We start from the raw sequence: 13,846 nt of genomic DNA, 5'->3' as shown, positions 1-13,846 counted from the left end.
AGATGTACTTTAACTTTTCATCTTACTTACATTTTTTTTTTTACTTTTCTTTGTTTATATATTTTACCATAACCATTACTGTCTGTGATGGTTCTCATTTATACGGGTCATGGTATAGCTATTAGTAGTTAGTCGCATTCAACTGGCGTTGTGTAATGTTGATGATGTTTTATAGATAATCAAGTCAATCTTCTGTTCTAATGAGTATCAGAAACATACTCCAACGATTATCACCGGCAGCCATGTATATTGAAGGAATAACACATGTGCAGACCCCAGCCACCAAGAATGGGATTATGGAACTCAAACAAGGAGGTTCCACAACTTTCACACCTCACATCCTCTTCTTGGACAATCAAAATCTGCTTTGACACATTCTATGGTGATTGGATAAGGGTGTCTGTGCTATCTGTCCACTTCAATGTGACTAACTACTGCTAGGCACAACCATTATTTTTGCTTGCCGGCTGGTCTGTACCATTGGTCTGTGTTATTGTTGCCTTTTGTAGACTAGCCTGTAGTCAGTCTCCAGCCTGTAGTCAATTGACAACCTGGTCATTTTGCTATTTTTTTAGAACTACAAAATATGGATTTTTTCCACTAGTATCCTGAACTCCTGCAAATGAATTAGTGGCACTGAGCCACGGATGATGTTTAATGGATATGGTAGAAGCTCCAAATGTTTTGGTGAATGATCATTTACGAGATCAATTCCCAGCATTTTTTCGATTGACTGTCATAGTTACTCCTGATCCACTTAAAATAAGTGTATGGGCAGCAATAGATGTTATCTCCTTCTGTCGAAGGGTTTATACCATTGTTTTATGTAGGATACTGTTATCCCTGCCTCTTGTAAGCAGGTCTAGACATACAGGTTCTATTGCTGCCAGTAGTCTGGCCTGTAACTTTAGCCTGTATGGTACTGTTGTCCTCTATAGTTTGATCTGCATTACTTTTACCTCCTGTAGACCGATATATATCATTGGCCTCTATCAGTTACTATTGATTCTTATAGACTGGTATATATCTTTGCCCTTTATCAGTTTCCATCTCCTCCTGTATACTGGTATATATCATTGGTCTATATCAGTTGTGTTTGCCTCCTGTAAACTGATATATATCATTGGTCACTATCTGTTACTATTGCTTCCCGTAGACTGATATATATCATTAGTTTGTATCAGTTTCTATTGCCTCCTGTAGACTGATACATATCATTGGTATGTATCTGTTGCCATTGCCTCCTGTAGGGTGGTGTATACATTTATATATACAGATGTGCTCATAAGTTTACATACCCTGGCAGAATTTATGATTTCTTGGCCATTTTTCAGAGAATATGAACACAAAAACATTTATTTCACTCATGGTTAGTGTTTGGCTGAAGCCATTTATTATCAATCAACTGTGTTTACTCTTTTTAAATCATAATCACAACAGAAACTACTCAAATGAACCTGATCAAAAGTTTACATACCCTGGTGATTTTGGCCTGATAACATGCACACAAGTTGACATAAAGGGGTTTGAATGGCTATTAAAGGTAACCATCCTCACCTGTGATCTGTTTGCTTGTAATTAGTGTGTGTATATAAAAGGTCAATATGTTTCTAGACTCCTGACAGACCCTGGCATCTTTCATCCAGTGCTGCACTGACTTTTCTGGATTCTGAGTCATGGGGAAAGCAAAAGAATTGTCAAAGGATCTGCGGGAAAAGGTAGTTGAACTGTATAAAACAGGAAAGAGATGTAAAAAGATATCCAAGGAATTGAGAATGCCAATCAGCAGTGTTCAAACTCTAATCAAGAAATGGAAAATGAGGGGTTCTGTTGAAACCAACTAATATTTCAGCCACAACTGCCAGGAAAATTGTTCGGGATGCAAAGAAAAACCCACAAATAACTTCAGGTGAAATGCAGGACTCTCTGAAAACACGTGGTGTGGCTTTTTCAAGATGCACAATAAGGAGGCACTTGAAGAAAGATTGGTTGCATGGTCGAGTCGCCAGAAAAAAAACATTACTACGCAAATGCCACAAAGTGATGAGACCAAAATTGAGCTTTTTGGCCACAACCATAAACGCTACATTTGGAGAGGCGTCAAAAAGGCCTATGATGAAAGATACTGAGGTGGATCGCTGATGTTTTGGGGATGTGTGAGCTACAAAGGGACAGGGAATTTGGTTAAAATTGATGGCAAACTGAATGCAGTATGTTATCAAAAAACACTGGAGGAATATTTGCATTCATCAGCCAGGAAGCTGCGCATGGGACGTACTTGGGCATTCCAACATGACAATGATCCAAAACACAAGGCCAAGTCGACCTATCATTGGTTACAGCACAATAAAGTGAAGGTTCTGGAGTGGCCATCTCAGTCTCCTGACCTCAATATCATTGAGCCACTCGGGGGAGATCACAAACGTGCAGTTTATACAAGACAGCCCAAGAATTTACAGGAACTGGAGGCTTTTTGCCAAGAGGAATTGGCAGCTTTACCATCTCAGAAGATAAAGAGGCTCATCCACAAATACCACAAAAGACTTCAAGCTGTCATTGACATTAAAGGGGCAATACATGGTATTAAGAACTTAGGTATGTAAACTTTTGATCAGGGTCATTTGGGTAGTTTCTGTTGCCATTATGATTTAAAAAGAGTAAACACAATTGACTGATAACAAATGGCTTCAGCCAAACACTAACCATGAGTGAAAGAAACGTTTTTGTGTTATCATTCATATTTTCTGAAAAATAGCCAAGAAATCATAAATTCTGCCAGGATATGTAAGCTTATGAGCACTACTGTACCTTTTCTGTATCAGTTTCCATTACCCCCTGTAGACTGGTGTATATCACTGGTCTGTATCAGTTACTCTAACCTCCTGTAGACTCGTATATGTCATCGGTCTGTATCCGTTACTATTTCCTCCTGTAGAGTGGTGTATTTCAATGGTCGGTATCAGTTGTTTTTTCTTCCTGTAGACTGGTATATATCATTGGTCTGTATCAGTTGCTATTGTCTCCTGTAGACTGGTATATATCATTGATGTGTATCAGTTGCTATTTCTTCCTGTAGACTGGTCTGTACCCCTTGCCTCCACTAGTTACTGTTCTCTTCACTTGCAGGATGGACTGTACCCATATACTGTATTAGTGATTGTTCACTTTTCTTTGGTAATGTAGTATTCAATTAGTATATATTATTGACAATTCTCATTCCTTGTAAAATGGTGTATTCCATTGCCTTTATTAGTGATTTATATATTCAGTTGTTTAAAGGATTGCGCAATTAATTCATATTATATGATTATTCATGATTTTGTTAACAATAGACTAAATTGTGTAATTCTTGTGTATTTTAGCCAGTATAATGAAACGTTTATTGGCCATTTATTAATGGCATTTTATTTTTTTGCTTTTAGATTTGATTATTACAGTAAATTTTTTCTTAGGGCCTCGTTCATGCCATGTGCAGAGACGTCAGATTTTCTGCATGCGTTCTGCAAGGGCTCAAAGAAAACAATTGTTCTCTATGTGCTCTGTTCACACCACAACACTGGTGCAGTTTTTTTTCTGTGCAGGAATCTGAAACGTATATGGAGTTTTCTTCATTGAAAAAACTGACATGATATCAACATTGTGGCGTGAACAGGGCGCATAAAAGACATGCATGAAAACTGATGTCAACTTGCTTAAAAACTAACTGAAACATGAAAACTCATATAAACTCATGTCTCTGCAAGTGAAATCTGCGCAGTTCTTCCATCGGTTTTTATGCACTTATGGTGTGAACGACACATTACTCTGTAGAATGATCTAGATCATTAGTCTACTGTGACCAACCCTAATATATGAAAAAAATAAAAACAAGCCATATCAATGAAGTTTAAAGTGAACCCTTGGTTACGCTATGGACAGCCAAGCATTTACAAGCAATAAATGAGTTTTATACGAAGCCCTCATTGACCTCTGTAGCTGCACCCACTGTGGAGCAATTCATCCTCAAAGATAACAGAAGAAGCACTGAAGTGATTCAAGTCCTTTTCACCCTGTATCCCTTTCCTGGCAGTGATGCAGCAGTTTTCTAATCTCTAATGTAAACACAAAGCAGAATGTTGTTAAAGCAAGCCAGTTGCCAAACTAAGATTCCTATTAAAAACTGTACCTGTAAGGCAGAAATGATATGTTGCCATGTCACCGAATGAAAAGGAACAGCCGAGTGAAGCTTCCTCTAAAACCAACACTTTTTTGCAGTGCTCAGTGTTTCCTTCAGCCAACCTCCAGGTCACTATTGTGTCCAGTATTGATGTGGAGGTCGGCAGGAGGGTCCACTGAGTGCTTTGTGGATATGTAAATACTTGAATGCCCATGGCTTGATCATCGGTTCTTTGTAAGCCACTGGACACTGCTAGTGCACAATTATAACATCCTATGGGCAATGGTCATGGACAGGGCACTGCCAAAGCCATTGTGTCTGATGTTCTTGACAAGTATTTAGTTCCTAGTGATTTAATAGGTTTAATGTTGTTTTTTCTGCTTGTGCTAAAGATATAGATAACTAAAGAATGTCTTTAATGCTTTGTAGGCTTGTTAGAATCTGCAAACTTATGTCGTGTTTTTTTTCTTTCACGTGTGTTTTGAAGGCTCTCGTGGATCAGACTCTAGTCCATCTCACATGTCTCCAGGAACTACTTCTGCCCCTGCTGAGGAAATTTGGGTATTGAGGAAACCATTTGCAGGTACTATATACAAATTGTTCAAAATCAGAAGGTACATACGGTAATTAGTATTGCCTGTTCTGTTTCCCAGGAAATGTACCCTCTTCCAAGAGCTGCTAATGCTTTGTTATTAACACTGCAACATTTTCTTTTTCCAGTCCAACTCTCTATACTCAGGGAATGTACCAGATTCAGAACAACATTAGGACAGCTATCTAAAGTGCAGTTGTAATGTTGGTCTCTAGCCAATTTTTTTTTTTTTTTTTTTTTTTTAGCCTTATTATGTTTTATTGCTGTTTATGTTCCCATTTGGCAGATTTCCCCTCTCTCCCTGTGTGATCACCACCAGGGCAGAAAGTGCAATAAAAACACTTTTAATTGGACTGATTAACTGTTATGTTGGCCAGAGACAGTTCGAAATTCCATGCGAATTTCGATCAGTCTGGGCAGGCTGTTGTACTGATGTCAATTCACCCATTAACTTCAACACAAACAGCCAGACATTTTTTTTTTTTGCCCGATTACTGCTGGCAGCTATAGCCGCCAGCAGTGATCATTGCATTCTGTCAGTGGGGAAGGCTCCCTATGCTCCCCTCTGGCAGAACACAATAGCGCTGCGGGAGGGATTCCCTCATCAACACTGACTGTGTTGATGGGGGAATCCATCAATTTTCTTTCCTTCAACCCGTGCTTGATGGAAAGAAAATGCATAATATATGGCCTGCATTAGAAACTATCCGTTTTTATTATTGGCTGTGTTAACATATGGGAGTATTTTCTTCACTTCTTTTGGCATACCTCCCAACTTTTTGTGAAGGGAATGAGGGGCACCTATTGGCAAAAGTGTGTGGGCATAGGACACACCCCTTGCCATGCCCCCTTAAAGGAGAATCATACAAAAAAAAAGTTGTTAAACTCACACGTGCTTTTTTTTTAATCACTATTATTCTTTGTATTGGCTTTTGACATTTACAAATGCAGCAATTTAGTAACTGGATGAAAGGTTTAGCACTGGGAAACACTTTTTGAAAGATAAATAGTGCATTTTATATACAACTATATAGGTCAGACCAAAATGAGGGAGGAATGAGGAGGAAAGAGGGACAAATCAGGGACAGTCCCCCAAAATCGGGGACAGTTGGGAGCTATGCTTTTGGTGTCATCAGGGCAGAAAACCTGGGGGGAATCGACCGAATGGGAACACAGACTGAAAAAAGAACCTCATAAGGATATGTCACCCGCACACCAGAATAAAGTTAAAGAATACTGTTTTTTAATGCATTTAAATTGCACAATAAAGCGTCCAATGTTCTGGGGCCATGCACAACCCATTCATCAAGGCATGTGTGAGCGGCCAATCACCAGGCCCAAACACTGTCACGTGGGGGTGTGCCATTATGTCATCCCCCTGTCTAAGCTCTGAAACCACTCAACACCAGAGCTTAGACAGGCAGCAGGGTGGCATGAATGAAAATGCATATATGTACAGACACTATCAATTCGTCCTGAATGGGAAAACTAACATGAATGGGCAAAGTAACAGCGTCTTTTTCATGTGATAACAGAAATCAAAGACAAGCAAACCCTGGAATTTGCTGCCCTAGGACCATGCTGTGATCGCAGCCTTGGACATATTTTTGTACGCTATGAAATCCTCTGCAGTTCAAAAATATTGGCTATAAATATTTACAGGGACTTTGGAAAATGCAAGCAGTAGAGTTCATCACGTACTTAAAGAAACCAGTGTGGATTGGTTTTAATCTTCTCCTGGGCTTACATCAGCCACAAATGCCAACTGTTGTGACTTGGTAATCCTCATAAAACAGGATCGAGTGGCTACACCCAATATTGCAATGTGGCTTTTTTTACACAACAGGAAAAATAACTTATTACCCACTTCTAGATTTCTCCATCTCTCCTGCCAAGTTATGCCTTCCTTCTGGTATTTGCTGTAATCACTTTGAATCACTGTTAACCGCTTCACCACCAATGGGGGGCTGTGCGTTGCGAAGTACAGTCTGCATGTCCACCAAAGAAGCAGGTTAATGGGTAGTTGCTCTTTTTATACATCATGGAACCTTGTCACTGCCAGCAACTACCTGTCCACATTTTCAGCTCGTCTACCCCATGAATGAATCATCCTCACTTTTTCACTGTGTGTCTTTTCATGAAATCTCCACTTCTGATGCATTGTGCACTTGATATTTATTTTACAGGCTACAGCAGTGACTCTGCATTCTCAGGGTGTTTCAACAGCACTTTCATGGCGAGGAGGAGCCAATGGGATGATGATAGAACTCTAGCAGGACTGTGGAATGATCAGTTTTGTCAATAGTATTGGTTTCCTTTATTGTTCCACTTCGCTTGTACGAGCTTCCAAAGTATTGCTTGCGAAATCGAACCTCTTGGCGTTTTACCCCAGAATGAAAGAGCAATAGGGCACATTGATAAAGAGAACAACCAGTCAGGATGAACAAATGGAGGTAGAAGTAGACAAAGACCTGAGAGAGAAGAGGGATAGGAGAGAAACCAGGGAGGAGGAAGAAGAGAGGAGGAGTGTGTGGCAGGGTCTCCACAAGCTCAGGTCACAAATCAGAAAAAATAGAGATCAGGCTTGAGGCATTCAGAGTTGGTAAGGCATAGAGAAGCCATGGTTATACGCAATTTGGGTTTGGAGAATGTTGGTAATTTTTTCATTGATCAGCATATCATTTTTTTTTAATTAAATTAGACATTTTATTGTCCTGCTTTGCAGTGTCAGCTTTGGCAGGAAAATTATGTTGTCTTTAGTGTAGGTGTATGCTGTCATTCTGACGTTGCCTAGATCATGACTGCATCTGGATACACATTGGGACATGGAGTCTTCCAGCAGCTACTTGTGGGTTTCACTGGACCCTACAAGCAGCATTTGTTAAGATGTATATTTGCCAAACGCAGTGCAAATTATTTGAATAAAACATGCTCATACTGAAATGATTTGTGCTCATTTGCACTGACTTTGCAAAGCATCCCTTGTACAAATCTACACCCCAGGGAATCATAGGAGTGGATTTACTAATGTCAAATAGACATTGCACTTTGCTAGTGCAGTTGCATTCACTCATTTGTGGTTAAATTCCGCTGATTTCCATCATCCAGTCATATGTAAGCAAAAATGCATTTTTTTTTTTTACATTTTCCTTGCACTTGATTGGGTATTCCTGTAAAGCTTTACCACATATACTAAACTTGATGGAAAATGAGTGCAACAGCTATTGTAGAGTGCACAGTTAATTTGCCTTTTGTAAATCTACATCATAGGGTTCTGTAAAACCTCAAAGCAAATGTGGGGTTGCTCTGGGTTCTATTCTTTAAAGTAGAACTGTGAACAGGCAGTGGACTTGCAAATACCGTACTTACATATTCTTGACCAGCAGTAAATTAATTTTAAGACAAGCCCTCACTGACAGCTGTAACTGCAGACACTGTGGAGTAATTCATTCTCAAAGTTTGCAGCAGAAGCTTCTTAGTTTTCGGTTTACTTTATCTCCATAGCTCTGCTTCCCCCTTCCAGCAACAACAAAAAACAAATTTTCTAAAGTAAATACAAAACAGGTGCACAGGAACAGGAAGTTGTGAATAATTTCAGTGCTTCTGCTGGAAATGTTGAGGATGAAGTGCCCCACGGTGCCTGCAGCTAAAGGTCAGTAAGGGCTTGTTTTATTTTATAGCTTATTTACAGCTCTTTAGAAATATGTCAATATCTGAAATATCCAAAGCCTGACCACAGTTCTACTTTCAGTATGAAAGTAAATAACTTGTTCAAATGCAAATGTTCTTAACAAACAGTAACTTCTGCTCATGGATCAATAGGAGCCTCTCCTCTTAGAACCACCACCAGTTACCTGTTCCAGCTTTGCTGCCAAAGAGCTTCAAAGCTACCACCGGTTTCCTCAGTGTGGTGCATCCATCAATTACTGTTATGCCGTGTACACACGATCGGATTTTCCGACGGGAAATGTTGGATGTGAGCTTGTTGGCGGTAAGTCAGACCGTGTGTATGCTCCATCGGACATTTGTTGTGGGACTTTATGCCAACAAATGTTGGCTAGCAGGTTCTCAAATTTTCCGCCAACAAATGTTTGTTGTCGGACTTTCCGACCATGTGTACACAAGTCTGTCGCACAAAAGTCCACGCATGCTCGGAATCAAGTATGAGCCAGAAGCGATCGGTCTTGTAAAACTAGCGTTCGTAATGGAGATATCACATCGGCTCGTCGTACGTCTTGTACGTCACTACGTTCGTAATTGTTGGCCGACATTTGTGTGACCGTGTGTATGCAAGACAAGTTGGAGCCAACACCCTTCGAACAAAAATCCACAGTTTTGTTGTTGGAAAGTCCGATCGTGTGTACGGGGCATTCGAGTTACAGATTACAGAGGATCATTCAGTCATTTGTAAAAATGTCACCTATTCAATTGCAGCTCTATAGCAGCACAAACATGTGCTTTCCAAAAAAGGGCTTCTTTGTATTTTTGGGGGAAAATAATGAAAATGTAGCCTTGTCCCTAGGCCAGTCCAAACTAGAGGCGGTTGGTTGATTCCGAACTTTTTTCCTATTCACAGGAGAGCCTGTTTGTTTTTGCAGATAGTAGCTGGATCTGATGCAAGTCAGTGTAGAAAACAGTCTGTCACATGTACAGATGGTGCAGCACTTTTCATCTCCGCTTACAGCTGATAAAATTGATAGGAAAATCAGAAAATCACAATAGGGAGAGGAGGCAGGGCTAATATGTAATTTGTAGTATGGGTTTTTTTTCATTAGGACATTACTTTTGAAAAATATTGTTTTGCTTTTACAAAGCTTCCCTGCAGAGATTTTGTATTTGTGAAGGACCTTCTGCACAGGCTAGATCTGCTTTACAAAGTAGCCTAGGCCATCACAGCTTTTTCAAGTAGACCGCTCACCTCTCTACAGCTGAAGCCAACATTTTTTTACTTATTTCTGTCATTAGCTAGCCTGTCAGTTGGCTTACAAGCCGGTGGCATGACTGAAGCACAAGCCAAGTTTTTGCTCTGTATACTTAGGTATAGCTCAAGACAGCCTTGGTACAGGCCTGGGTTCCGGAAGTCAAGTTGGTGGGGCTTTATCCAAGGTTAGGAGATGGTAGTTCTTACCATGAGAGTTCAGAGCAGCTGAATGCTATAAATGTGGTTTTATAAAGAGTTTAGGAGGTTAGATGAGGGCAGGCAGCATGGGCTCCATATTCAAGAGAAGTTTTAAGATAGGATGGTGTAACGGGTACAGGGATGTTAGGTCAGCCAGGGTGAAGGTGGGTGAAAAAAGAGCCAAGGAAAATAGATTCCTGGTTAGGAGAAAACATCAGGCATTAACATCAAAGCAGGTGACAAAGGTGTGTATTCGCTAGAAGAACAGGTCAGGTTGGTAACCGATACAAGTTATCCGCCAGGGAATCGGTGTAAGGAACAAGCCAGGTGAAACCAACAAATATTTAAATAAGGACTAAGATACAAGATTACATACAGTTACAACACTTTAAAACCATCCAGAAAGTATTGAAGTTAATCTGATGTATTTCAAAGGCAAATACGCCAGTGCATACTTCAACAGTTTGTGCATTTCTACTTGAGCATTGGCATGGGCGTGTATATCTGGTACACTTGAACCTGCACATGTTTGGCCAACATATACAGCCTTTGTGAAGTCATTTTTTTTTAAAGCGTTTGTAAAGGTAAAGCATTTTTTATAAACAAAATAACAAACATCTCTATACTTACCTGCTCTGTGCAATGGGTCTCGGGTCCCCCACCAGCGCTCCTGGCCCCTCCTCTCTGTCCCATGCCCCCATGAGAAGCCACTTGCCACAGGGGCACTTGTGCACGCTCACTCCTGAGCCCCGCTGCTGCGTCTATCGACACAGACAGCGGGACTCGGCCCCCCAGTACCTCATCACTGGTTTTGATTGACAGCACTGGGAGCCAATGGTCTACCAATGCCCCAACAAAGGGGGAGCTTGAAGTGAGGGGAGAGAAGAACTGCAGAAGCCCACAGCGCTGGATCAAATGAGAGCTCAGGTAACTAAAAAAGGGCGAGTGAGGTGGGATGCTGATGCCTAAACATTTTTTTACCTTAAAGTGGAGTTCAAGCCTGGGTGAAAATGTAATTAATATTTTTTTTAATATTAGGACACTTTCCTGTCCGGGGAGCCTGTGATGTCGGCACCCGAAGTCGACTCGAAGCCGACCTGTCCATCGGCTCCGGGTGCAGGCGCCGGCATTCTTACTAAGGGAAACAGGAAGTGAAGCCTTGCGGCTTCACAGCCTGTTGTCTACTGCGCATGCGCAAGTCACACTGCACTCTCTGAATTGTCTTCTGGGACCTGTGTGTCTCCCAGAAGGCAGCGAAGGGGGGGGGGCAAATATTTCGTAGATTGCCGCACAACATCTTACATGGAAGTGGGAGCAGATATCTGGTTTTGACAGGTATCTGCCCCACAGAAAGGTGCCAAATGTGTCAGCAGAGGGGGGAGGGGGTGTGTGAACAAGCAGAGCTTCCACTTTGGGTGGAACTCCGCTTTAATGCAAAAAGGTAGCAATCTTCCTGGCTCTAGGTGCAGGCACCGGCATCTTTACTCAGGGAAACAGAAAGTGAAGCCTGTTTCCTACAACACATGCGCGAGTCACGCTGCGCTTTCTGAATGGTCCCGCTGTCTTCTGAGACCTGTAGAGGAGGGGCCAGATGTTTCATAGATCGCCGCACAACGATTCTTAGATGGAAGTGGGAGTGAATACCTGGTTTTGATAGGTATCCGCTCCCCCCTCCCCGAGGGTGTGAACAAACGGAGCTTCCACTTTTGGGTGGAACTCTGCTTTAATGCAAGGAATGCATTAACGTAAAAAATGTTTAGGCTTTAGAACCACTTTAATGCAAAAAAGGAATCTCCTTATTTGGTTTGCACTCTTGAGCCAGTTAACAATCAAAGTGGTTTCTTGGCTATCATTGGGGGAAATGTTTATTTAAAAAGGTACATTTTGGTTACAACTTAAAGGGTTTTAAAAAGAATGCCATGCCCTATAGATGCTGGTGTCGAACAAACTCATTAGGTCATAAATTGACATCACTTCAGCCATTGTTGCGCTAAACCTCTACTTAGTTTTACTGGGGATAAGGTCTACAGTCATGGCTAAGGACTAAACGCGTAAGCTGTTTTTACAACATTGTACATGTCTTTCCAATAAAGGAATACTATTTTTTTGGATGTCATCCTGAGTGCTGACCATCCCTTTCCTTATTAAGGTCTATGGGTGGCCTGAGTGATTTTGCCAGGGGTGCTTCAGTGGTGCCACAGTTCATTAGTTGATTTAGGACAAGGAAATTAAACACATTCCCCTGATTTGTTTAATACAAACTTCTTTTTGCTCCCATGCCAGGTGGTGATCGAAGCAGCATGGGGAGTACAGGAAGCGGCGCCAGTGGTCGAAGTTCTGGGAGCGGTCAGAGTGCTAACAGTCCCCATGCTATACCCGCTAGTGCAGAGGGGGTCAAGGTATATAAAGTGGGACACTGCCCTCCTATTTAAATCTAAAATCAGGGTTGGACTAGAAAAGGGGCTCTAGGCAGATCTACTAACAGTGGTCCAATAAATATTGGAGTGAGGATTGTTTAAATAATAATATACTGTTGGGATTACGGGAATAGCAAATTAGTTAAAATGGTGGAGCACAGCTTTTGGTGCATAAATCCCATAACTGCTTACATACCGGGGTTCAGTTATAAATACCAGTAAAACAAAAGAGGGGTTGACTACACTAGCCGATCAGATTTCAGCTACCAATTTTCTAGTTCAATTAAGCAAATATCTAATTTCCTTTGCATTGCTTCTTATAACGTGGGAGTACTGCCGTCTGGGTTTTTAGTTATAGAAGCAGATTGGTCTGATATTAGTGGAGGCCTCACCAGTAAGTAGGGTAACTTAGTATATGTTAAAATATTCTTTTCACTCATACTCAATGGAGGCAGCCTTACCGACTGCTAGGCCAATGTTCAGCTTTGTTTTCCTAGGAAATAAGTGCCCGTGTGCCATAAGGATTTCACCGGTTTCTAGTGAATTGATAATTTGCACTCTCTAGAAGTTGGCCAGGACACATAATGGCTGCCTTCCCTGTGTTTGAGTGACAGTCAAGGTTTAGAGTTTACTACATATAGTCATTTTTTAAAAAAATCATCTGCATTTAATCTTAAACTGTCAGTTGTGTCATTAAGAATTATGACATTGCCGGGATGATTCGGTAATCTCCTAGTGATCTAACTGGCTGCCTATTGATTAAATGCAAAAAATACCTGCCACTAATAAAGTTATTGAAATTGTGCTTAAATTATAACTCCACTTTTGTTAAGGAAAATGTCCTTTATTTACACTGCAAGAATCTTAGCAAACTTCATCAAAGACTTTTATCTGCTGTTCGGTTTTCAAACAGGGGAAATGTTCTAACCCGAATGACGAACCCAATTGAAGTCTATGGGAGCCAAACAGGATATCAAAAGTGCCTATTTTGAAGGCTTATATGCAAGTATTGGCCATAAAAGTGGTATGGAGGTCTGGGTACTGCCCTGGGGGAAATGTATCAATGCAAGAATGTTTTTTAAAAACAATTGTTTTTTCAGGAGCAGTAATTTTAATGATGCTTAATATTGCAACAATAAAAATTAAAAATTCCTTTAAATATAGTGCCTGGGGGGTCCCCTTAGTCTGCCTGTAAAGTGGTGCATTTGTACCGTGTTTAAATCCTGCTGCAGCAAAAATGACATTTCTAAAGAAAGCAAAGAGTCAAATCACATTTAAAATTACTCGCATTTGCAATTGCTGGCACTCGGCTATTGAAAACAAATTAAGAAAAAAAATGACGCCCCCCGTCAGGTCTTGTATGGATTTTAAGGGGAACTCCATGCCCAAATTTTTTTTTAAAAGCGTGAAGGGTCCCTCCCCCCAAAAATCCATTCCAGACCCTTATCCAGGCAAGCAGCCTTGGCAGATCAGGAAGGAGGGGGGATGAGCGAGGGCCCCCCTCCTGAACCATACCAGGTCACATGCCCTCAACATGGGGGGCTGGGTGCTTTGGGGCACCC

The 13,846-nt window shown here is 41.1% G+C and overlaps 1 protein-coding gene across 3 annotated transcripts in view; it reads left to right on the top strand.

Moving 5' to 3' along the window:
- CASKIN1 (CASK interacting protein 1) overlaps positions 1-13,846 on the top strand; it is a 396,595-nt gene that overhangs the window by 331,378 nt on the left and 51,371 nt on the right. For 2 of the 3 annotated variants that reach the window (XM_073636485.1, XM_073636484.1), the window contains exons 11-12: positions 4,644-4,739; positions 12,151-12,266. In XM_073636485.1, the coding sequence (XP_073492586.1) occupies positions 4,644-4,739; positions 12,151-12,266 (212 nt within the window). The remainder of the gene's footprint in view (positions 1-4,643; positions 4,740-12,150; positions 12,267-13,846) is intronic. The other variant, XM_073636486.1, reaches the window with a different exon arrangement.

This window comes from Aquarana catesbeiana, linkage group LG06, assembly GCF_042186555.1.
Source record: "Aquarana catesbeiana isolate 2022-GZ linkage group LG06, ASM4218655v1, whole genome shotgun sequence".
In the NCBI taxonomy this organism is placed as follows: domain Eukaryota; kingdom Metazoa; phylum Chordata; class Amphibia; order Anura; family Ranidae; genus Aquarana; species Aquarana catesbeiana.
Note: the sequence above shows the minus strand (reverse complement) of the source record. Positions and strands in the feature narration are given on the sequence as shown.